Here is a 26910-nt window from a genome sequence, read left to right on the forward strand (position 1 = left end):
GATTGCCGCCACCTTTCTTTTAGAACTTCCCTGAGATCTTTCCAGATTACTGGATCTGAGGTATTACCTGCTCTTCTGTCACTCTCTGCTCCTTACATCACCTTGTCTATTTCTTTTGGCACTTCACAATTGAAGTTTTATTTATATGCTTATTTGCCTTTTGTCTGTCCCTCTTTACCAAAGTATAGTTTCTGTGACAGCAACATTCCTTCGTCTAGTTCTATGGGATTTAGAGTAATGCCTGGCACATAGTAAGTGCTCAATAAATAGTTGTGAATGAATAAATGTTCTTCTGTTACTGTTGAGAATGGGCTGCAATCACTGAAGATTGTGATAAGGAAGGAAGAGGGGATCGTTTGATTCACAGGCAGCATGGGATGAACTATAGATTATCAAGAACTGGGATAATATACTGGTTCTGACACTTATTAGCTGGGTATATTTAATTTACCTAAATTTTCTGATCTTTAGTTTTTTTTTTTTTTTTTTCCATCTCAAAATGGTTTTCAACTCAAAAACACATAGTTTTGTGGAATAAACATGAACACATTAAAGCATCTAGCACAATATCGAATACAAAGGAAGCTTCATTTAAAAATTGATAACTATGTAATTTGCCTTTAAAAAGTTAATTTGCTTCTTAGAATTTATAATTCATATCAGATCTTAAATTGCAATTTTACTTTCTATTTTTATATATACCAAGCAGGGCCACATTCTGGTAAATCTGTTTTCATATTTTGAAAAAGGCAGGGGATGCTCCCTCCTGAGCACATAAAGCCAGTTTCCCCAGAATTAAATTCTCCCATGAGGAACAGAACTAGAAAAAACTATCTTAAGATGTATGTGGAATTAATTTTAAAAACCTGAATATTCAAGGCAATTGGAACAAAGTGGAGGAATCACACTATGTGACTTCAGACTATACTACATAGCTACAGTAACCAACACAGCATGGTACTGGTACAAAAACAGACACATAGGCCCATGGGACAGAATAGAGAGTCCAGAAATAAGGCCACACCCCTACAGCTATCTAATCTTCAACAAAGCTGATAAAAACAAGCAAGGGGAAAAGGACTCCCTATTCAATAAAGGATGTTTTGTTAACTAGCTTAGCCATATGCAGAAAATTGAAACCGAACCCCTTCCTTACACCATATATAAAAATTAACTCAAGATGGATTAAAGACTTAAATGTAAAACCTCGAACACAACCTAGGAAATACCATTATGGACGTAGGAATGGGGAAATATTTCATGATGAAGATGCTAAAAGCAATTGCAACAAAAGCAAAAGTTGACAAATGAGATCTAATTTAAAACTAAGAGCTTCTGCACAGCAAAAGAGAATATCAACAGAGTAAACAGACAACCTGAAGAATAGAAGAAAATATTTATTAACTATGCATCTGACAAAGTCTAATATTGAGCATCTATAAGGAACTTAAACAAATTTACAAGAATAAAACAACTCCATTAACAAGTGGGCAAAGGACATGAACAGACACTTTTTTTTTTAGACACTTTTCAAAAGAAGACATACACGTAGCCAACAAACATATGAAAAAAGCTCACCGCCACTGTTCATTAGAGAAATGCAAATTAAAACCACAATGAGATATTATCTCATACCAGTCAGAATAGCTATTACTAAAAAGTCAAAATATAACAGATGCTGGCGAGGTTGCAGAGAACAGGGAACACTTATAAACTGTTGGTGGGAGTGTAAATTAGTTCAACCATTGTGGGAAACTGTGTGGAAGTTCGTCAAAGACCTAGGAATAGAAATACCATTAAACCCAGCAATCCCGTCTGTAGGTATATACACAAAGGAATGTAAATTGTTTTATTATGAAGAAACATGCATGCATATATTCATTGCAGCACTATTCAGAATAGCAAAGACATGGAATCATCTTAAATGTCCATCAATGACAGATTGGATAAAGAAAATGTAGTACATATACAGCACGGAATACTATGCAGCCATAGAAAAGAATAAGGTCATGTCCTTTTCAGGAACATGGATGGAGATGGAGGTTATTATCCTTAGCAAACTAATGCAGGAACAGAAAGTCAAATACCACATGTTCTCACTTATAAGTGGGAGCTAAATGATGAGAACACATGGACACATAAAGAGGCATAACAGACACAGAAGCCTCTCAAAGAGTGGATGGGGGAAGGAGGGAGAGGATTAGGAAAAATGACAAACAGGTACTAAGGTTAGTACCTGGGTGGTGAAATAATCTGCATAACCAACCCCCATGTCACAAGTTTACCTATGTAACAAACCTGCACATGTACCCCTGAATTTAAAATAAAAATTAAATTAATAAAGCTTAAAATTGGTAACTATGTAATTTTAAAAAGTTCATCTGCTTTTTAGAAATTATAATTTACATCATATCTTAAGCTGCAATTTATTTTCTAACTATTTGTATATATAACAAGCAGGGGCACAATCTGGCACATCTGTTCTCATATTTTAAAAAAGGAAAGGGGTTCTCTCTCCTGACCACATAAAGTCAGTTTCTTCAGAATCAAATTCTCATGTGAGGAACGAGGTAATTAATTCTAGATTTGAGACACCTTCAGGAGACCTTCTCTCTACTCTGCTAAAGGTCTCAGAATATGTCCAGTGCTATATCAGGAACAGTTCACCAGCTCTAGTTGGAAAATGTTTCATTTCATGGCCGTAGAGAAAGGAAGACAGATGTTGACATTATTGTTAGCTAACTTTCTTAGAGATAACCCGAAATGGAAAAGGTGAAGAATGGTTTTACTTTGCCCTGTATATTACCTGGCAAATTTGACACTGTCTCTCATGGGCTTTGTCTACAAGAGCGAAACAGATCAGAGAGCTTTACAGTAATGTAGCATATTTAGGTCCTTCCACAAAGTCAACCCTGCTAGAACAGATCATAATCCGTATAAAAACAAAGCTCCCCTTCTTACCACTTTAAGTTTTATAGTTTAAAATAGAGCCTTTGAACTCTCATCAATTCTAAAATGCATCACTGTGAAGCCTGCAGAGTTTAGATCTATTTTCAATTAACTATACTATTTCTATGCTGGGAATAAAATGAGAGGCATGGCTCCAGGAAAATGGCCCTAAAAATAATAATTTTCGTATGTGCCTCAATAATATTAATAATATCTAACATTTGTTTTGTGTATTTCCATGGTTCATAAAAGTTATTCTCCTGGTTACCTTACATAATGCTACAAGTTACTCCCAATCTTTTATTCATTCAACAAATATTTACTACATGCTGCTGTATGCCAGATTTAGGGTTAAGTGTTCAGTGTAAGGTCATATAAATCTGGGAGTTAAAGGAGATTTTAAGTTGCTAGTCGACTTTTACAAGGAGTAAGTGGTAAAACTGAGGTGTGAAAATTAAGTCCATTATCAGCAAAAGGATCATATATATCAAATCCTCGATGAGTCTTAAGTTATGAGAACTGCCTCAAATATGACTTTTTCCTTTAAGGAAAGCTTCGCAGATTCCTAGATGGTTAAATTTGACTGCTTCCACATGTTTTATATCTCATCATTATATGCCAAAATATACATTATGTTCAATACAAAATATTTACTTCTTTATGATTTTTTAAGTAAAAAAAATGAATATACTGCCAAGCTGCAATTACTATATTTAGAATATATGCAACACGTGACTAGCCAAATTTGCAATGATCTTTTAGAAAGTGGGGGAAAGATTTCCAGGGCCTATTTTAAGTAAGAAAGCCTTCCTGAGAGGCTTTTTTTTTCTTTTTTTGAGATGGAGTCTCGCCCTGTCGCCCTGTAGTAAAGTGTTGTGATTTTGGCTCACTGCAACCTCTGCCTCCAGAGTCCAAGCAGTTCTGTTCCTCAGCCTCCCAAGTAGCTGGGATCACAGGTGCCTGCCTCCACGACTGGCTAATTTTTGTATTTTCAGTAGAGACAGGGTCTCACCATCTTGACCAGGCTGGTCTTGAACTCCTGAGCTTGTGATCCCCCGCCTTGGTCTCCCAAAGTTGGGATTATAGGTGTCACCTACCACGCCTGGCCCCTGAGAGACTTATTAAACATTAAAAGCTTTATTAAGAAATTTAGAGACTCTGATTATGTAGAGATATTTTTAAAACCTGCAAGATATATCCAGTGTCAGACTGAATTAAGAGCAGTCTTGGATTATTCTGCTGAGAGGGTGCTTTGCTGTTGTCAAGTCACAGGACAATTGTCAGGGAGTCTTCCACCCTGGAAAATAAGTAAACTTGCTAAAACTGTGCGTGTGCATGCATGCGTGCATGTATGTGTATAATCTACTGCATTCTAGGAACTACATTATTCTTGGGGGATACAAACATGAATAATGCAGAGACCTGAAGCTCGAGAGACATTTAAATTGAAAAAAAAAAGGCATATAAATAAATGAGTGAGCCGAGGTGTTTCACAGATGCCAAATTAGAAGTATATATAATAGACTTCTACAAGAATAAATGAAATTGACTTGTAATTTAAAAAAATTATTTAATGTCTCCTTTGCTATTAGAAAGAATATTCTTAGCCGGGCGCGGTGGCTCAAGCCTGTAATCCCAGCACTTTGGGAGGCCGAGGCGGGTGGATCACGAGGTCAAGAGATCGAGACCATCCTGGTCAGCATGGTGAAACCCCGTCTCTACTAAAAATACAAAAAATTAGCTGGGCATGGTGGTGTGTGCCTGTAATCCCAGCTACTCAGGAGGCTGAGGCAGGAGAATTGCCTGAACCCAGGAGGCGGAGGTTGCGGTGAGCCGAGATCCCGCCATTGCACTCCAGCCTGGGTAACAAGAGCAAAAAACTCCATCTCAAAAAAAAAGAAAAAAAAAATATTCTTTAAGAATTAGGACTTTCTCTATTTTATTCATTACATAGTCTTTCATGAATAGCACAACACCTGATATATAGCCCCATGTTTAAAATGAATTTTGAATGCATTTCAGGCAAGGGTGAATAAATAAGTTGAATGAATGTATTAAAAGTTAATTAATAATAAGTTATCATATAGGAATTTGGGGGGTGGGAAAAGTGATCGGGAAATATTTTTTGAAAGTGATTAAGTAGGAAAAAAGAGAAGCCAGTTCAGACAGAAGGAGCAGCTTAAGTGAATCAGGGAGAATGTGAAGAAAGGTCTCAACGCTTTTTGAGCTGTGCTGTATGTGGAAAGTGAGATGCACACATTGAGGTAATGACACTGGATGGCCTTTTGTATTAAGGAGTTTGGACTTTATCCTATAGGTGGGCGTGTGGGGGATGAAAGTAAAATTTACACTTTAGAAAGGTCTATGGCTAATTTGAATTCATATAAGATACCCTTAGTACTCACTCCCAGTGGAAAAATTAGTACCTATCTAAGAAAAATATGGATTTCTGGACAGCTCTTCAAACTTCCCCTGGGATAATCTAGCACTAAACTAGTTTATCTCTTTGTTTCTATAGCACAGAGGATGGGATTTTATTTTAGAGTCATTTGTATGCATTGTTTTTACACTAAACATCTTCATAAGCGATGCTGCTAAATTATTTATTCTTTTTTTTTAATGATTGCTTAGATTGATTTATCCATAGATGTTTACAGCACAAATGGCCTTTAACACCTCCTTGAAAAACTCAGTTTCTAGGACCTGGATTACACGTATATTGTATTGATTAGTATGTGATTCAGGTTACATGAGAGCACTCTTCAAATTGTCACAATTTCAGTATCTTGAGTCTTGAATTAGAAAAATTCCATCTCCGGTCATTACTCCTATAAATCTTTTACCTACTGAAAGTGAGGTTCTTCTAGCTGATGCCTCTAGCCTTGTTAACTTATACCTACGTGGTAACATATAGCTTTCACTTTGAAACCAGAATTGTATTTATTTCTGCCAAGTGAGTTCACTGCATCCTGGGAATTCTTTCAGCCTCTAGCACAGGAAATATATGCTTAGGAACAGCATGAGGGAAATTGAGATGTGTTTTCTTGACCTGAGTTGGAGTTCAGTCTAAGGCTGTGTACGTATTTTCTTCCTCGGTGGAGAATCCTAAGTGAATGCTCTCCTAGAAAGAATCCTGATGTTTTACATTATTAGATTCCTCTCTATCTACCCCCAACCCCACCCCTGCCTCCACCCAGGCCCCCATTTTTTTTTCCTAGAGTGGTTAACATGAATTTCACTTGAAATTAGAGTTATGCCTGGGATTATGACTTGGAATTCTTTCTTGCATTATTTTTTTTTCTTTTTCAAGTGGGTTGGCTAATTGTATTTACATGTGGAAATGTGGGGACACTATGCTCTAAAAAAAAAAAAAATTATGTCCCTGCTCTCCAACTACTTTACATTTCATTATAGAAGTAATATTAAGAAGTCATTTTGTCTGTCTACATTTATTTAATAATTTGATCAAAGGATAATGATGTGTGTGTTACCCTCAGCCACTTGACAGGACCACTGTGGTAGACACTAGGCAATGGTGAATACAGCCAAGCTCCTGACAGTAATCAAATCAAATTCTCATAGTAGTGGAGAGGAACATGGAAATGCACAGAAATTTAATGAGATTTAGCTCATCCCTTGTGGACGAACATTTATAAATTATGGTACATCATAATTATGCCACAGTACTAAGCAGCATTTCATGATATATGCTAATATGGAAAATTCTTCATATGTAATTAAGGTAAACAAACAAAACCAACACACTAAGCAATACTACCATCTTTGGAATTAAAAAATAAGAACTAAATAAATAAATTAGTAGATGTATATAGCTATGCAGTTTTTGAAAGAAATCATAAAAAGTGGGAGATTTTAAAGAGGTATTTTTATTTTTAACCTTTTTATTCTTTAAATTGACCAAGTTTTTATGTGTTCTTTTTTCATTTTTTAAATTCATTTTTAATATCAAATTTTAATCGTACTGTAAGGTTATAACAGTATTTTTCTTCTTTATACCTCTTTCTAATAAAAAAATGCCATCTTATATATAGCACATGGTAATCCTATAAATAGAAAATACGGCATGCAAAGAGCTCTGTATCAGAGGAAAGTGCAACACTGTGGAATCAAGGAGGAGAGAGGAATGAAGCAGGATCAGAAAGAGTTCATCTTGGTCCATAAATAAGATTCTTCTAATTTCAAAGGTGCTTCATCTTAGAAACTTTTTCTTGGTGCTTTGCCTTCTAGCCACACAAGTTTCGCTAGACCGTAGTTGTGTCATTCAACTGATGTTTCTTGGAAATGCTGGTACTTTCCAATTTCTTGGTGTCAAACATTGCCTTCATTCAGCACTGATAACGTTCCAGCCTTTTCCTCAAAAAGTGAACCTGATTCAACTGTCAGTGAAAACTTTATGTCCCATCTACGTGAGACATTACCTTTTCCACTTGAAACAATAGCATTACATTATTCTCCTTCTTGGGATGGTTGTTCCTTTTAGAGCCATCTTGTTGTATAGGAAAATAATTATTAGAGAATTGTTACAAGTTTTTTCAAAGGATGGTGATTTAGTATTTAAAACAGAGAGGAGACCTTGAGATTATTATTTAGGCCATAATATCATTTGTCAAAAGGGGAATCTGCTCTATATTGTTTTTAGGCAAATAGCTATTTTCTGCCTTTATCATCACTGTGGGGAGTTTTCTATCTTGTAAGTTTATTTCACATAGTAGAGAATTATATATAAAACTAAATATAAGCAGTGTTCCATTACTGAGGGATAGCATTAGGCATGTACATGAAAATTACATTTTTTCAATGTATGCTATTAACTTTTGATTTATTGCCTCTTTTTAGTTTCTATTCCCTTACCAGTTTTTGGTCTAAATGATAGGCATAAACATGAGCTTGACATTTATAAATATGATCCAGGTGATTTGTTTATTCTTTTAAAACCATTACTAGAGGGGCAGCATAAATTATTTTCAGAGATCTAATTGGTTTCCTAGCTTTCGTTTCTAATTTAACCTGGCCCAGAGAACCACTGTAACTGTATTTTTGTGAGTACTCAATCTTCTTGCCCCATTCCAAAATGATGAAGTTAGTCATAAGAACTCCTTAAACATCATTCCCTATTCCTTCTAATGGTAAAGAAGGTAGAAAGCAAGCAGTTGGAGAAAGCGTTCACTTAAAAATCAAGAGAACTGATTACAACTTTGCCACCAACTCCTGCAAATTAGCTAGCAATCTGTTGAACTTTTATTTTTATTTTCCTAATTGACATAATAAAGAGTTTGAATTAGGTAAATTTTATGGTTATGTGGGAGACAGGATCTATGTGCCATTCAGAATGGGATTTTATTACAACTAAAAATTACATACCTAGTTACATCTCGCTTATTATAGTACACAAAACATAATTAAATACTAAACTGGATGCTAAGAGTCAAATGAAAATGTAACCTAATAGCTTCCTTTGCCATATGCAGGTTTTCTAACTCTAAATTATATAATTCTGTGTTGTAACCTTCAAGTAAGTTTTGCCATGTAAATTGTGGTTTAAATTTAAGGCTTGCTAGCTCTGTATCTAGAAATAAATACATACACACATATGCATGGGGGGTAGGCACGCACACCACACACACATACACACTCTGGTGGGCATTAGAAGTCTGTCATGCATAGGGCACATGTGGAAAAGAAAGTGGATATTTTCTAACAAAACCTCTTACAGACATTTCAGAAGCCTTATTCTGCCAGACCTTACTGGATATAACAAAACGTAGTGTTTTGGGATAAGTCAAAATAATTAAAGGCATGGGTTCCAGCATACAGTTAGCTTCAGACACTTATTTCTAACATGTTTTCCATCAATAATTTTTGTTCCAAATCAGTATAAACTACTTCTGTTTGCATTTGGAAGGATCGTGGAGTGTTGGAGCAGGTACAAAAGGAGCTCTAATTCTTTGCTGCAAGGCTACCAGTTCTCAACACCAGGTCTAGATGGCCCCAAATGTTCTTAAGCATTTGACTAAATCTTATCATTTCATCCATCTTCCTAATTTATATTTTCATTTCACAAACATTTGATTACATCTTGCGTTTCATCCAGAGTAAGTGACAGTTGACTTGTTTTCCATGTGCTTGTTCATGATTCGGCCGTTGGCATGGGGTGGCAGGTGGAGCATGTATGCAAAGTATTGTTTCAAACTCCGTGTGGAATTGGATGTGATTTCTAAGCTAGAGGATGTTGTATGGCTGTAGTGCTGGAGATTGACATCCATTCTGTGCCCTACAAATGCCTATCAATATTTCTATTATAGCGGCCATTGTAATTGATTGGAGTTTTCCTTTTACTTGGCTTTCTCCCCTTCTAGACTGTGATCACTTTGTCAGGTGCAAAGTCTAGAGTAACGCCAGTATTTTTCGGTACTGTGTACATGTGGGTTAAAAAATAAAGATGGTGTTAAAAATGCTCCTCAGTTTCATCATCATCCTTCAATTAGCATCATGTTCTAATCCATTAGTATGAACAGCTTTTTAGTGTGCAGGTCACTCAGAATATTACAGGAATAGTTTAGAGAAGAGATTTCATTTGTTTCATTTTTTTAAATTGAGAAATAATTTATATTCTTACCATTTTTCTTTAAAGGTAGCTCCTGGTTCCAAAATTTATACCATTTTAACTTATAATTTTTGAGATTCTTTTTTAAATTCTTTTGTTTTATCTACTCTTACACTAAGATTTTATAAACTCACCTTGAATAAACTGCTTCTATTGCCATTTGTTTCTCTTCTCCACCCAGCTTCTCCCACTGTTATTTTTTTCCTGAAGTACGATTTATAATCTATCTGAAATGCGGAAATTTAAATTTAATAGTTAAACTACCAGACTAGTAAAGTTATAGTAATAAAGAGATATTTAAAACCACCACCACAGTCCACTACAAACACTAGAATAACTTAAATAAACTGAATGTTAAAATTAAAAATGTTCAACCTCTCTAAGGGAAAGCAGGAATTCTGCTATTGATATATTAGATATCAATATCTTCTCTTCAATAGGATATTAAAGAGCAACTTAGTGACTTCAGTGACTTATCAAATTGCATGTATTTCAAATTGTAATCAGAAAATCAAAATAAATTATTATATCTTGATTTTGGTAAGCAAAATTTTTGTCATTGTTTTGCTTGCTTGCTTAAAACAGCAAATCCTATCAGCTATCTGATCATTACATCAGTTTATGCACTGTATGTTGCAGGTTTAATACAAAGTTTGGAAGACTAGAAATATTCCACTAAGCAACCAAATAGTAATTACTCCTTCATAATTACTGTGCAACGTTATTGCTATGCATTCTTATAATTATATTTTAAATACTCCCCGTTTGCATGATCGACCATAATGTGTTCTAGCACATTAAAGTCTGTGGCATATAACTGCTTCCCACTTCCACAAAGGACTCTTCTTCATTCAGTCTCTATTTTAACTACTGTTAAAATAGAGACTAAATGAAAGTAATTGGCACCATAATCCTGCAATAAGGAAACTGTAAGACATATAATACTTTTTTTTTTTTTGAGATGGAGTTTCGCTCTTGTTACCCAGGCTGGAGTGCAATGGCGCGATCTTGGCTCACTGCAATCTCCGCCTCCTGGGTTCAGGCAATTCTCCTGACTCAGCCTCCTGAGTGGCTGGGATTACAGGCACGCGCCACCATGCCCAGCTAATGTTTTGTATTTTTAGTAGAGACGGGGTTTCACCATGCTGACCAGGATGATCTCGATCTCTTGACCTCGTGATCCACCCGCCTCGGCCTCCCAAAGTGCTGGGATTACAGGCTTGAGCCACCGCGCCCGGCCTGACATATAATATTTCTATGCTACTGAAGTCTCTAATTATTCAGAGCATTTCATGTTTAACATTTAACATGCATTCCTCTTTCAGTTACAAACTCAGTCATAACCAAAACAGTCCTTCTCCAATGTTAACATACACAGCAATCACCTGGGGACCTGGTTAAAATGCAGATTTTTATATAGCTGGTCTGGAAAGGGGCCCAAAAGTCTACATTTCTAACAAGCTCCCAGGTGATGATCCCATTGCTGCTGACTCACTGACCTTACTGTAACATCACTTTCATGTATTATCTATAACTCAGTGCAAAATGCTGTTAACAGTGCACACACACATACACATAACACACATACATATACACATAGCAAACTTCACTCCAACCTCTGCCGTGACCACTTTCTACCCTCAGAGCTGGTAATTAATTGCTGTCAAAGGCTGTATTTAACACAAAGAGAAACAGCATTCAACTTATGAAATGTATCCAAATATATATTAGATACTATCACTCTGAGCTGGGATAGAGTCGAAGAGGGCTTCCTTGTCATTTGCCAGATGGAGGCGTGTGTGTGCATGTGTGGTAGGGGTAATTGGGAAAAGAAATTCCAGGCAGGGAGGAACAGCACTTAGAAGTGACGGGAGTGAAATTAGCCCGGTGTAGTGGCACACGCCTATAGTTCCAGCTACTCAGGAGGCTGAGGCAGGAGAATCGTTTGAATCTGGGAGGCAGAAGTTGCAGTGAGCTGAGATCCAAGATTGCGCCACTGCACTCCAGCCTGGGCGAAGGAGCAAGACTACATCTCAAAAAAAAAAAAAAAAAAAAAAGAAAAAAAAAAGAAACAAAACAAAAGGAAGTGACAGAGGTAGAAACTACTCAGGGATGGAAGGATACTAATAAAGATATGATTAAGGGGACAAATTCTTATTCTCTAATCAAGGAATTTGGATTTTATCTTAAAGATATTTAGAAATCACCTAAGAACTAGATGATTATGTGAATTTTAATTCACCTATTCTACTAATGTTTTCTCTGCCACTCTCAATGAAGTATTTCTCTTTGGGAAATTAATCTGAATTTGACCCCTGAAATTTAAGGATAATATGGAAATATATTCTTTTTCTTGAAATACTATATTTGAAATTTTATTTCTGGAATTTTTAAAAATGTATCCAGTAAAACCTTGTGGTTGTATCTGCCTTCCATTATAATCTTCTTAAAATTAACAGAATATTATTATCTTAAAATTAGTAGGATCAGATGTTTTAACTTAGCACTGTTAGTAAATATACGTAGGTCATTATCAATATTTATAGCCTAGCTGCTTATATAGATCCCCAAATATCAGGGTGGCTAATATTTGAGACCTTTAAAAACTGTAAAATTTATGAAGACAGTTTGCAAAGAGATCTCAGTTGAAAGCTAAGAAAATCTCACCCTGTGAATTTTAAATTTTTTCCTAGTGTTAAAAATAATTATTTGAAAGTTCTCTTTAAAATAATGGAAAATTTATTTTAAGGTAGGCTTAAAGTCCAGAATCTCATACTCTTTATATATTTGATCCTTGGCAATCTACAACATTGTTATTTGGTAATATTCATTTCAGGGATGCCTCTACTAAATATTTATATGCCAATAGGTAGAAAAAATATTAGGGTAAATAACTCATTTAGACCCTATTTTCCCCCCAATACTGCCTCCCTCATTCCATAGCTTCCCAGGTTCCACAAACTTAGCTTTTAAATATGTATGTATGTATATGTGTGTGAGTATAAATATACACATATATAAATACACATTTATACTCCAATCCCTTTGTATAAATAAATGCATGTGTTATATATACATTTGTATTTATAATACATAATTGTTTATGTTATATATATATATATGCTTGTATTTATAACACATAAATGTATATAATACAAATGTTTAAACAAGGGAATCGGGAAAGATCTGCCTTTTTAGGTATGTAATTATAGATATGGAATTGTTTTAGGGAGAGGTAATGAAAGGTAGAGATGGTCTCTTTTAATGAGAAAGGATTTTCTGGAACTTGGCACTAGCAACAGTAATTATTTCACATTTTAAAATGGGATCTGGAAAACGGAAATCCCAGTGAAATCTATTGCTATGTAGATGGCCCAATAGTTTTTCTAGTAGTAAACTACAGCCCTGATGGATTTAAACTGCCAATAAAACTCTTGCAATTGAGTGGCCAAATAATAGTAATAGTAATAATGATCTGAAACATCAACCACAAAGGAACTGGGAGCATTCATCACAGGCAATTGCAGGTTAATACAGATAATAGTAACATGACATGCTTCATACCCAGGAGATAATGAAAGCCAAATTGTGGCAATGACTCAGGAAATGCACCTAGTGCTCTAGTGGCCAGATGACTCAATGACAAGCTTCAGCAAACAAGAACCATTTTAGAAACACAGATCTTCTCCATGAACACACCTTTTTGTTGTTGTTGAAGATAGTTGCAAGTTCTATATGTTGATGAAGCCTCTCTGGAGTGAAAATGGAACAGAGCTGATGAAAATAAAGCTTAATTAAACACTCCAAACTCTCTGACACTGACACATGACCAGGTTTCACAGTTGAGAACTGGGAAGTGGCCGATAGAGACTCTAATCAATAATTATCTTTGCAGCAAATTGATGCAATATTTATTTATATATAATACAGTCTTTTAAAACAATGTTCACAACGGCTCTATGAAGTATTTAACATTATTTTCCTCATTTTATACATAAGAAAAATGAGTTACAGAAATGAGAAAGAAAGAAAAGAAAGAAAGAAGAAGAAAGAAGGAGAAAGAAAGGATAAAGAAAGAAATTTTGCCTGGCATCTTGTAGCTAGTACGTAAAAGAGCCAGACTTCAAACCCAGGAAGCTGGTACCCTTAACAATTAAGTGTCGCCAAAGTGATAAAGCCTATGGAAAGATGAGCCTGTAGAAACTACTTGAAGAGAAGTCATATTCTAGACTATTAGAACCAGGACACTCCTACATGCCTTAAAAGAATAATTATTAGGGGACAATAAAGAGAACCCTTCCTCAGAGAGTAGAAGTATGTCTCATAGAAGCCATTACTTAAAGATCTATAAAAGGTATAACTTAAATAAAAATATATGACCATTTACAACTTGGAAAAGATACCCAGAATTTTCTGTAGCCACTGGCCAGTGTGTTCTTGCAGCATAAGACGAGATAAAATCTGGAAATTAACAGGAAAGGCTTTAGCAACAAAATAAGCAAGTTAGTCTCTATTTAAATATAAATCTGATGTTAACAGAAGCCTCATGATACTGAAAGAAAACAGTATGGGGGCTAAGGAAAGAAGTGAAAACATGCTCCTCACCTGTGAATTCGATATCTAAGAGGACAATCAAATTCGATCTCATGCCCAATTGGGTCACTGATGACCCATCAGGAATGGACTGTAGGACTTAAAAATAAATCTGGACACAAAAGTTCTTATGTATGAGCCAATTCTACTTATGTGGACACAATGCAAATTGGCATGACAAGGTATTTTTTTCCTCAAGGATGATACTTAGCAGATAAAGCCCGATTCCTAATTCCGGATTGGTACAACTGCACTTAGTGATTTAGCTGCTACCTAGGTTTAAATCCCAGGTATGTGACCTGCAGCAAAGCCACTCAACCATTCTGAATCTCAGTTCCTTCCCTGGTAAAATAGCGAAAAATAGTAGTTGCCTTATAGAGTTGTAGTGAAGATTAAATGCAATGATCTATGTAAAATGGAAGCGCTTGATAAACTTTAGCCGATTATTAAGGCCAAATAGTTAAAAAAAAAAAAAAAAAAGAAAGAAAAAGAAAAAAGTCCTCTCCTTGGATAACATTTCTTGGTTTAAAAAAAAAAAAACTATTTTTGAGTAGAAAGAAGCTTCTGACTGTTAAGGGTGATGGATATGTTCATTTTCTTGACAATGGTGATGATCACACATAGGTATATACATACGTCGACACTGACAAACTGTATACAGGTGATATGTGCAGTTTATTTTATGTCAGTTGACTCCATAAAGCTGCTAAAAGCAAACAAACAAAAAAGCTTACCTGTGGGTGTCATGTGTGTGTCTGTCAATTTAGTTGCTAGGAAAATTTCTTACCTAACAGAGGCACACAAAGCTGACATCCCTCCTTACAAGAAATTGGAACTAGTTTCTTTACAGCAAGAAATGTAAGGTGCTTCTAGATTTATCTTATGTGAGAAATTCGTACCACTGACAGTAATGAACACATACATTAGCGTGACCATCCTATTTTAATAGCTATATGTACCTGAATCTTTAAAATGGCAAGAGAGAAAATACTCTACAGAGGAGAATGATTTTACATGTGATATAAATATATAGTTTTTAAATCTTACAGGAAATTACGTTACTTAGAGAATATTGGGATGCAATGATTGCATTTGGCATTTAGGGTTCTCGTCGGGAATCAGAATTTACAGTACTTCCAACACAAAGGCAGTGACTATCTACAGACATTCCATGATGCAGTCTTTCTCTTTTGTGATTTTTCTGGCTTCACCCAATTCAATAAAGTCAGAGGCTCATCAGAGCAGGCAGGGTGAGAAAACACTTGTGTTCAGTGAGGCAATGCTATTTATTGAGTGCTTTCTCTATATAGAACTGTATGTTCTGTATAGGGTAGGAATGAAATTTTTTATTTTTCTTGGTCAATGGTGACCCCTGTCTCTTTGAGTCATTTCCTCATTTCCTCCAGTACTGATAAGAAGAGCTGCTGCTAATAAAGAGTGAGCTAAGAGGGTCTGACAAAATATTACTGCCCTTAGAGCTAAACGATTTTCAAATATTTATTTGTAGGTACCTGTTTGACTGTATTCTTTTTCTGCTGTTGATTTTGGAAACAATTATGGAATTCTCATTAATTCCTTAAAAATGTTTACCTTGACCCAGATAAGTAAATGCAAGCAATCTAGCTGAGGGTGGGAATGGGGGAGGATGGATGTTGGGGAGACTGTGTCAGTTATCTTGCCACATACCAATTATAATATCTTAGCGGCATGAAACAATAAAGATTTCGTTAGCTCACACATTTGTGTGGTGGGCTCAGTTTATATCACCGGGGCTCATATATTTTTTCTGTTGTTAAATGCAGGTTAGCTCTGTACCACTACTGATCTCGAATGTGCTGGTTCACATGTCTGGGTGGTGGCTGGCACTGGATAATCTAGATGGCCTTGGCTGAAAGGTTAGGATGTTTCGGATGACACATCTTTATTCACATCTCATCCAACAGCAGGCTAACCAGGGCATGTTCACATAAGCATCCACAGGACCAAAAGAAGCAGCTCCCAACATCTAAACCCATTTCAAGCTTCTGCTCATGTCTCATTTGCTAACATCCCATTGGCCCTAGCAGTCACATGGGGTCAGACCTAGAGTCACAGTGAGAGGGATCCCCAATATTATATAGCAAAAGGCAAGGACACAGGGATGGGTAAAGAATTAGAGCCTTTAGTACAATTAATCTTTAGTAAAAGACTTTTTTCCTAAGGAGTAACAGTTGTGCAGGGTGCTCATTTTAGTTTTCAGACTATAAACGGACAAATATTTGGTTAATTCAAGCAGATTAACAAATTAACCTTCCCATCCATATTAATGTATCAACCAAGTTTGTCAGGCCACTTTGGCTTTCATTTTATTCATTCATTTTAAAATATATTTATTGTGGCCAGGTGAGGTGCCTCACGCCTATAATCCCAGCGCTTTGAGAGGTCAGGTGGGTGAATCACCTGAGATCAGGAGTTCGAGACCAGCCTGACAACATGGAGAAACCCCATCTCTACTGAAAATACAAAAATTAGCCGGGCAAGGTGGTGGGCGCCTGTAATCCCAGCTGCTTGGGAGTCTGAGGCAGGAGAATCATGTCAACCCAGGAGGTGGAGGTTGCCTTGAGCTGAGATCATGCCATTGCATTCCAGCCTGGATAACAAGATGGAAACTCTGTCTCAGAAAAACAAACAAACAAACAACAACAAAAATATATATATATATAATATACATATATTAGATAGATATATGTATACATACAGTAATAACAAGCAGCAATTTGCCAGTCAAGCAGGGATGTGAAGGAGAATATTAGTATTTAAAGAATAATTTTGCCCTGTTGGCTTCAAAAGATTGTCATTTTCCAATGTAATTGTTGGAACAGAAGTTCAGACATCAGTTTTGGTCACTTTCCCTTAGCAAATACATTTACCTATGTCATGTAGGACCACTTCAAGCAGTCTGGGACTCAGCAGTTATAGCCATATTTTTTTGGCTATATTTTTATCATGTGGTTTGACTTAACATTCTAATAATTGTTCTCTCTGGGATTCTGACTAGATTTTAGTGGGAAATTGGAGTGAAAAGGGTTGGGTGGAGCATCAGCTTCTAGCCTTTTAGAAATTACAGAGGACTAATTTTCAAAAAGCTAATTTGATTGCAGTTAGCAAAATGTCTCTCTTTTGAGAAAGAAACTCCTAATCATCTCTTTCTAAAATTAAATCCTTCAATTTCTACAGTGCAAACACGGTTGCTTTGAGAAAGAAATATTTATCCACATATAAATACCGATTACAAACATGTTTCTAACATTACTGGAAGGGCCAGTGCTTGCCTCTTCACTTCTAAAGCAAATTCACATTCTGCTTCAACTGATTATTTTTTCAACAATATTCGTTATATTCTTTTATGATCTGCCAGTACTTTTTTGAAGCCCAGTTAGTTAGAACAGCGGCCAACAGAACTGAGACTAAAAGAAGGCCAAACATCTCTTCAGAAGCAAGATGTTACTTCAAAAGATATTCATTACAAAGCACTACTGTGACTCACATAATCACTTATTTTTAAGGGGGATTTCTTAATGTAGAATTGGTTTCTTATCTTCCCAGCCCCCAGTGAGCCTTTGCTGTGCAAATTCGCTGATGGCGGACAAAAGAAGCGACAGAATCAAAGCAAATATACCCAGAATGGGAGGCCTTGGCCCAGGGAAGGAGAGGTAAGTCCTGATCTACAATATTTGCTCTGAAATTTGGCGGTAGATATCCCTCAGAAGGTAGCAAGGCAGACATATGGCTCCATGATGAAATTGGGTCCCATGAAAAACCCAGTGTCTTCAAAGGGGCAAATGAGCAGCCCTATGTTAATAAAATTACTCGACAAGGAGTAGCGGACTTCAAAATTAACCTCAGTTCTGCACTACAGTAAGTCTTCTGTCTTTAACCAACCTTGAACCTGAAAGGAACTCAGTGAAATACTTATCTACAAAGAAACTGAAAGAGACTCTGTGGCATACTTATGTACAAAGAATTGATTTCTATTTGTATAATAGGTATAAAATGAGGGTATAATTACTTAATAAAATATTCTCAGTGAAATCAATAGTGAGAGTTGAATGCTTATGTTTTGAAACAGGCAACCAAAATTTGGTTGTTTTTCATCCTGCTGTTGAGATGATTTACTTGCATGTGTATATATATTTATGCATATTCCCGTTCATAAATGTTCATAAATGCTTTATTATGTGTTTTATTTTTATGTATATAGTAAGATATTATCTATTGGTCAAAAAGGAGGAAGAAAACTTGATACATACAGCATTTTGCTTTCACAACAAGGACAAGGGAAAGCACTGAACAGTTCACTATCCATTTATCCTCAATACAAATTGGTAGAAAAACCAGCTTATGGATCCATTCCCACTTAGGAATGGGTTCTTTTCATTACTTTTTTATAAGAAGACAAGGAAAAGGTGTCTGAGCTTCCATGAGGCCTTTTCATTATTTGTGAAATGGAATAGAGTTGTTTGAATGACTTGAACAAATGCCATTTTGTACCAAGGCCATAATTTCAACAGAAGAGCTTTATTTAGTATTTCATTCAAAGCACCTACTTTATCCATTTATCATTTAAGAAGCATTGTACTTCATGCAGCATTTTACACTTTAAAATACTGACAGAACAGTGGCAAGAAAGAAAGGAGGCTGGATTTCTTTTCTCAGCAAATCCTTTAGCCGTTTTTCAGTTTCTGTTTCTAAGACCATTGTCTGTTTTGAGTGTTTTCAAGCAGGTCTCAAAACCCCTCTTAAAGGTTATGTTATGCTCAAGTACTGTATAATCTGTAACTCATTAAGACATAAAAAACAGATCATCATGGAGCATCAAAAGCTAATAAAAATCACAAGAGTTTTCATAGTCTTAACTTTAGAAAAGCAGTGGGTATTGTGTTCAAAAAAGGAAGCGGAGGGGGTGATTTATGTGTTTTTAGCATGGAGTCCAGTGCATCAGCAGATAACCCGACTGGCCCCAAAAGACAACTGATGCCTGATAGCACTCATTATCACATGTCCCCTACCAAACACCCATTGATCTAGAAAGACTCATTTGACATTTTAAAATGTGGTTGGATAAAATGCCTGCGATTAGAGATATCTTTGGATCACCGACTATCATCACAAAGCCCCGAGACTCAATTAGCAACTTGCCATTAATGACAGAAGCTTCAGTTTCTTTCTCCTTAAGGAACTATAATATTGTCTTCATACAATAGATGGCAATTGCAGCAGGACACTTCATCTCAGCGTACATTTCTTGAAAATGGAATCAATAAACACAAAATGGAGAGTTACAGCTGCCACCTGGCTATTGCATACAGAATCTAAGACTTTGCTTCAAAGCATGATAAATGCTGTATGTACTATGGTGTGGAAACATTGTGGAGCTGACTTTAAGACCCAGAGGAACTTATGATTTAAATGGAGGTTTTCAAGGTATATTCCTAATCTTTGTTTTCAAAAGTTGATTTTTAAGAGCTATACATTTTCCTGTTGATCTATGAAAATCAAGGGGCCATAATAAAATTTATCTGTGACCAATAAAATATATTCCAAATACATATACACATTGAGACAAAATAGGAAGAGAAATAGCATGCACTAGAAATACGCTTATTAAATTTCTTAGATTGGGGATACACATGTTAATTTGTACGCTTTGATTGTGGCCTTAGAAGTAGATACCCAAAGAATATTGAATAACTGTGTGTCTTGTCATTTTATATTTTTTGCTTCCACTTCCTCCTTGCATTTTACTTGCTAAAGTATATTAACAAGTTGATAAAGTATGTCATAATACAAATTAATCCTATATAAGCAATATTTAATTAATTTGATATGCCAGAAAATTCTGGTTACTGTATTTGATTCTAAGACACATATTTTTTTTGTTGTTGTTTCCAACACTTTAATGCTTGCGAAATTGGTTCTCTTCTACTCGTTGGCATTTTACAAGATAAGGTGCATTTTCTCCTGTTACTCACTTGGGGGCACTACCTACATTCTCCGGTCAAGGTTTATGACCACACTGGTTTCATAAATTAAAAAACTAACCAAAGCCGGGGTCAGGTTCTCAGAAGAGGATTTTTTGTTTTCTTTTGTTTTTTTGACCTCTTCCCACATGCAGTGTCAAGATTGAGACAAGTAACTTTCTTTGGTGTCCTTTAAAACTTTCATTTACCATTATACTAAGGTTAGCATGCCAACTTTATAAAGAAATCTTTTTGGGTGTTGGTTTTTGCTTGTTTGTTTCGCTGTATGAAACAATGGTACACCTTTCAATCCTTGTTGTCTTAGATAAAATGAAAGATGGTAGTTTAGATTATGTTGCTGTGGAATTGAAGATAACAGCACAGACTGAGGCTAATGTTTATTTTCCTCTCTCCTAAAAGACAAGCAAAAATGGTCATGTGAAAGGGATTTCTGATGAAATTCTTAGGATAGGAAACCAATAGATTACAAGCATTTTAAAAGTACCATAAGCATGCCAATTGATAGACTAATTAAAATTTTAATTTATTATTTAAAACTGTTTTTTCTTCGTGGCATTTTGATAAAACTTTTATTAGCAAAGTTCAGCTAAATGAATTTCTTTATGAAAAAAATCTAATGCAAAAAACTTAATACATAGAAATTAGTATAAATGGGCAAGATTTTGAAATATAAATATATGCTAGTGGCCATGTTTTGTATAAGTGAAAAGCACAAGGATATTTTTCAGTTATTAACTAATCTTTCAAGAGACAATTAGAGCTCTGAGTAAAATGATGGAGGGATTGGGGCTATTTGGCTCTTTCTCCTTGCTGTTCTACAGTTCTTATTGTTTTACTTCCTTAAGCAGCAGTTCTCAAACTGTTGGTCTCTGGATCCCTTTATACTCTTAAAATTATTATTTACAACAAAATAAATAATAACAGAAATTAACTCATCTTGTGCTAATAAAAATAGCATATTTTATTAAAATATATAGTTTTAAAACAAAGGCAATTTTTTTAGAAAAGTGGTACTCTTTTACATTTTTAAAAATCAATTTAATATCTGGCTCAGTAAAAAATGACCAGATTTGTACATGTACTTCAGCATTCAATCTTTTGCTATACGCTGCCTTACTTTAAACATATTGAGAAAAATCCACCTTCATCTAGATAAGTTGTTGAAATAGGGAGAACTCTAAAGGTCTCCTAACACGATCTTAGGAATTCTTCGTGTCTTTAGGCCACAATTTGAGAACCACTGTCCTAAAGAAGCTGAAGCCAAGGGCAGGGCTGAGATTCAGCTTCCATATACTAGAAGGGCCATGCAACTTGTTGGTATTTTACAATATCCCAAATGTCAATCAATGATAGACTACATAAAGAAAATGTAGCACATATATACCATGGAGTACTATGCAGCCACAAAAAAGGATGAGTTCATGTCCTTTGCAGGGACATAGATGAAGCTGGAAACCATCATTCTCAGCAAACTGACACAAGAACAGAAAACCAAACACGGCATGTTCTCACTCATAAGTGAATGTTGAACAATGAGAACACATGAACATAGGGAGGGGAACATCATACACTGGGGCCTGTTAGGGAGTGGGGGCATTAGGGGAGGGGTAGCAGGGGGTTGGGGGGATTGGGAACGGATAACATTAGGAGAAATACCTAATGTAGATGACAGGGAGTAGATGCAGCAAACCACCATGGCATGTGTATACCTATGTAACAGTCTTGCACGATCTGCATATGTACCCCAGAACTTAAAGTATAATAAAATATAAAATACAATAAAGAGTCAATAAGGTATATCTATATCATGATCCAGCAAGAATGGGGTGCTGACTGGCACAGAAGGAGTTCCCAGAAATCCTACTCATGCATTTAAATTCCGATTGGTGTTTATGACATATTGGTAGCAAAATGTTTTTAATGTCACCCCTAGCTCAGAAGTAGTCTCACTTAATCATCACAGAGACCCTGGTGACCCCTAGTAACATTGTGTTGGACAGATATTCAATACATCTGAGGCTCTTTCTTACTTTAGGCAAAATATTGGCTGAATCAACCTTGTTTGTGCTCTCCCAAATGATTGGTGGAGAGTTGTGGAACGAGGAATGCTTCAAGCCACTTCAAAAATATATCAGGGACACGAAGAGGAAACTCCTGCTGCTTTTCTCTGTGTTCCCAAAGAAGATCTTTCCAGCGACTACCAAAAAGTCAGCAGATTGTACTTTTTGCTACAAATAATAACAGCAGATCAAAAAGCAAATAGCTGCAGAATTTTCCAGATGGTCAGATCAAAATTTGACTGATGGTAACTTAGTGCCCCAGTAAAAATAACTGTAAACTAAAATAGACATTTACTCATTCATTCATTCATTCACTCACTCATTTATTCATCCGCCACCAGTATACCACCACAACACATGCACAGACATGTCTGAACTTGTGATATGCCTGTTTTTTCAACCTTTATTGAACTATGTTGTAAACATCATTGGATTAAATCAAAGAATGGATATGTTTACACTATGATGAGAATCACTTAAATTTTAAAATTGCTTTATGGTAACTTTCATTGTGGCTAGTCTTCGGTTTCCTTAAGAATTTGCAAATATAGGTAAGTGCTAAGTTTCAAATTCCAGAATAGGGTGCTGTTTCACCACATTTTTATGCTGGGGTTTTATCCTTAAGTAGGGCAAATATCAACCAGCCACTTCTTGCTGGCTTAAAAACTCTGGTCTAGCGTTCACAAAATCTTCCTAAGCTCTATTAATTGAGTTAGTAAATGCCATTGACAGCAATTGCTTTGGGGATTGTACTTCCCAGAAATAATGTTTTGGCTATGGACACAACAATTGACAAGGCAATTGAACAAGAAGCAAGCCAACAAAGTACTCAGATGTCTAGTGAAAAAATGCCAATGTGTTATGATAAAAACGAAAATCAATAAAGTGATATTTCTTGACTTTATTTTATTTACAGTTCTCTGCTGGAGTCAGTTTAAAAGCAAGGACTAATACTAAGCATTTTCTTTCTATCTGATCCTCCGAAGATGTTTTTTCTTTACTTTAGAAACATTTAACAAAATTATTTTCACAGTCTCAACATAAAAATGAACTAGCGGAACTAATGTGATACTGTTAACAATCAACACTCAGGTTCCCAGAAATAGTTTACAGGTTATGTTGAAGAGAAAATCACATAAGATTTTTAGAGATGCATTCTAGGAATATTAAGATTTGAAAATCTTTACCTATTTCCAGTTAAAGAATAAGTTTTAGGCAAGGTGTGAAGATGTAGTAATTCTTAAAGATGTTTCATTAAATGCACGTTTATTGACCCAAATCACAGTTTTGAGTATAGGAGTATAGTATGTACATTGCATAATATTAATGGTACCAGTCACGCAAACTAGATGTGAATGTCACCCCTTAGAATAGGTCAGTGCTTGTGACCCTCCCTGAAAATGTTAGTTTGGAAATTTTTAAGGGATAAAATACACTGACATAGTGTAATTTAATTTCCTTAAATTAGTAGGTCCCATTAATGCGCTCATAAAATCTGCTACTAGTGAGCTAAAAGCTAAGTTATCAGTTTCATAACAGCCAGCTTACGCTAAGTGATTTGTTATAATCTATAACCAGATAGTATGTTGTCTATTTTCAGACTTGATATCAACTTGTTTACAGTGATGGATGAAAACTTCCTCTGTGCTGTAAAGTTTTATAACTCTTGTCCATTCAGAGCTACTATTAATAAAAATTCTCTTCAGTGCCAGTAAGTGAATGAAGGGCTACAAGGTCATGCGGGAGAATGGAATTGTCAGGTTGCTTTGACTCCATAGCCAAGGGCAGGCAAAGTTGAGAAAATTTGATTCCAAACACCCAGTTTCCTCCCCATTGTGCCTCAATGCCTTAGGTGTAGTTTTTTATTCTAAATTCATTTATGATTAAAACAAAGATGTCTGTTTAGATTTCTAAGTAGGCAGATAGCCCTATAAATGATACAGCAGTTATATTCCATATTTCAATTCTAGATGAGTTAGCATTCCTTGAGGGATACATTCTAGTTTTGTTTTTTGAAGAACAGTGACTACTTAACAGATGTGGCATCACAATTATTAAGTTCAACCATGTCTACATCACCATCATTATCATCAGTATCATTGTTATCATCGGCATTTGTTCCCTCATTGACTAATAATTCATGTTCTGCACTGACAGGGTGTGAGGATGTGTACCTCATTATGCATGAGGAGTGACCCCTGCCCTGAATGCGCGTCGGAAATACACATTCTCACTGAGAGCCCTTTTCATCCCCCTGGGTTTCCTATTTGCTTTCTTACTTTCTCGGGGTATGACTACTTTTTACAGAAATATTCTTTTTAAGACAAGAACTATATTTGAAAGAGTTTGTTTTAAAGACAGTATTGAAGAAGGAGCAACTTAAACGGAAAGCATTCTGTCATCAATAAGGACTTATTGAGTGTCCACTATGTGAGGGTCATAGGACTGGCAACCTGGACCTGGTGTGTCACAGGCAGACTCCTTTCTCTCTTGGAGCTGAAAATGACAAAGATCTTCTCTGTCTGTAGAGTAGGAGATTAAAAGTGGAGCACAATATAATTTAGTGTTGTAGAAATCAAATCATTCACAGTAAATGGCTTCATATCTATGCAACTGTAAAGAAAACCAAAGCCAAAATAATAATAAAGATAACGGTAACTATAGCAGCAGACACAAGAACATCAGTTTACATTCCACTTGTTACTAAATATGAACTGTGTCTGATTTTCAGGGTGGGTAACTAAGAAATTGATGTACGTGCATTTACAAACCAGCAATGTTTCCTAATGTTGAAAAGCTTCATCTTGTCACTTGGCCAGTAGAGGCCTCTATGTCCCTGGGTGCTGAGAGGTACAGAAGAATGATGTTTAGAGAAGGAACTCCAGCTTCAGGGTGTGAATTGTTAATGAATGCTGAGTCCTTCTCTGATGCACTCATTGAGAAAAATAATTCTTTATGCATTTAAGGAATGGAATCTGTCACCATCTGTGATGTGCTTGATATTGTGTGCTTATCATCACAATTTTCTAGCCACTATATTGATTAAGAGAGCAAACTCTCAATTTAAGTCACAAATCCAAATCCACAACCTCTGAGTTGAGTGACAATACTATGACAATGCTGGGCAAGTTTTTCAATGTCCTTAAGTTTCCGTTTCCTCACCAGCAGACTGAGAGTGGTTCCAAATGCATATTTAGTGACTAGATGGATTCATAGAGGTGACGAAGGTAAAGCACAGTGCCTGGCAAATAATTGCTTAAATAGTAACTATTATTTTAATTATTATAATATCATCATAACTTGGAGCTTTTTAATCTGAAAACCAGCTTTGCTAGTATGAGTTTCTATGACTAGTATACTTTAATTCCTTGATTTTCAGTTTAATGGCATGTCAGTTTATTTTCTGAACAGGGATTATTTTTAATGACACATTTATTTGAAAAGAAATTTGCTGCCAATATGATCTTTCAACTATATTTTTAATTAGATTATAAATCATGTTTTAGAAAACAAGTAGAAAATAATATATTTTCACTTTGGCCCACATTATATTAATATTTTTGTAAGATCACATTCCAAATCATAAAGTATTATTTAGTACTGGAATGTTATGTGGTTTTCAAGTATCTAGCCAGTTTTCCTTTGAAGGTCATGTAATCGTAAAAGCTAAAAGAGCTAGCAGGAAGAGGATGTCTTGGATAAAAGGGTGAAAGAAGAAGAAAAATCAAGAAAGATTGAGCTACTATTGAGAACTGATAAATGGTCAATGTTTTCAAAGAGAAAAAAGTTAATTATTAACTTACATTTTCTGGTAAATAATGACAATAAATTTTGGATGCCAGAGGTGCTTATGCAACCTTGGTAGGTCTGAGAATTCCTTACGTTCAAGTACTTTCCACTATGGTTCATGCAATTACCTTTGATGGGGAAGCATTGAAATGCATAGCTAGTGGTTTACTGAATCTACTGTCTCCATAGTGCTGAATGTACATGACCTTTGGGCCTCCACATCCTAATTGAGACATGAAGGATGATATTACTAAATTCTTCTGTTTCATTTTTAGAGTTTTGAATTTTTAGTGTCCTTACAAATAATATTAATGCCGTTTATAAAATATTATTTTGTTTGCTCATGTCACCGGGGTTTGTTATATAGATGATTTCACTACCGAGGTATAAGACTACTACTCAATCGTGTTTTTTTCTGCTCTTCTCCGTCCTCCCAGCCTCCACCCTCAAATAGAATCCAGAGTTTGTTGATCTTTTCTTTGTGTTCATGAATTCTCATAATTTAGCCTACACTTATAAGTAAGACCATCTGGTACGTATTAGGTTTTCTGTTCCAACATAACTTTGCTAAGGACAATGGTCTCCAGCTCTAGCCATGTTCCCACAAAAGACATGATCTCATTCTCCTTTTGAGCTGCATGGTATTCCATGGTGTATACGTATCGTATTTTCTTTATCCAGATTGTCACTGATGGGCATTTAGACAGATTCCATGTCTTTGCTATTGTGAATAGTGTAAAACGGACATTGGCATACATGTGTCTTTGTGGTAGAATGATTTATTTTCCTCTGAGTATATACCCAGTAATGGGATTGCTGGGTCAAATCGTAGTTCTACTTTTAGTTCTTTGAGGAATCACCACACAACTTTCCA

General features: G+C 35.7%; 1 protein-coding gene across 12 annotated transcripts in view; it reads left to right on the top strand.

Moving 5' to 3' along the window:
• RBMS3 (RNA binding motif single stranded interacting protein 3) overlaps positions 1 to 26910 on the top strand; it is a 758821-nt gene that overhangs the window by 581353 nt on the left and 150558 nt on the right. For all 12 annotated transcript variants that reach the window (XM_032259567.1, XM_032259558.1, XM_032259610.1 and 9 more), the window contains one exon: positions 17753 to 17859. In XM_032259567.1, the coding sequence (XP_032115458.1) occupies positions 17753 to 17859 (107 nt within the window). The remainder of the gene's footprint in view (positions 1 to 17752; positions 17860 to 26910) is intronic.

This window comes from Sapajus apella, unplaced genomic scaffold, assembly GCF_009761245.1.
Source record: "Sapajus apella isolate SASKATOON/1434 unplaced genomic scaffold, GSC_monkey_1.0 scaffold4, whole genome shotgun sequence".
Taxonomy (NCBI): domain Eukaryota; kingdom Metazoa; phylum Chordata; class Mammalia; order Primates; family Cebidae; genus Sapajus; species Sapajus apella.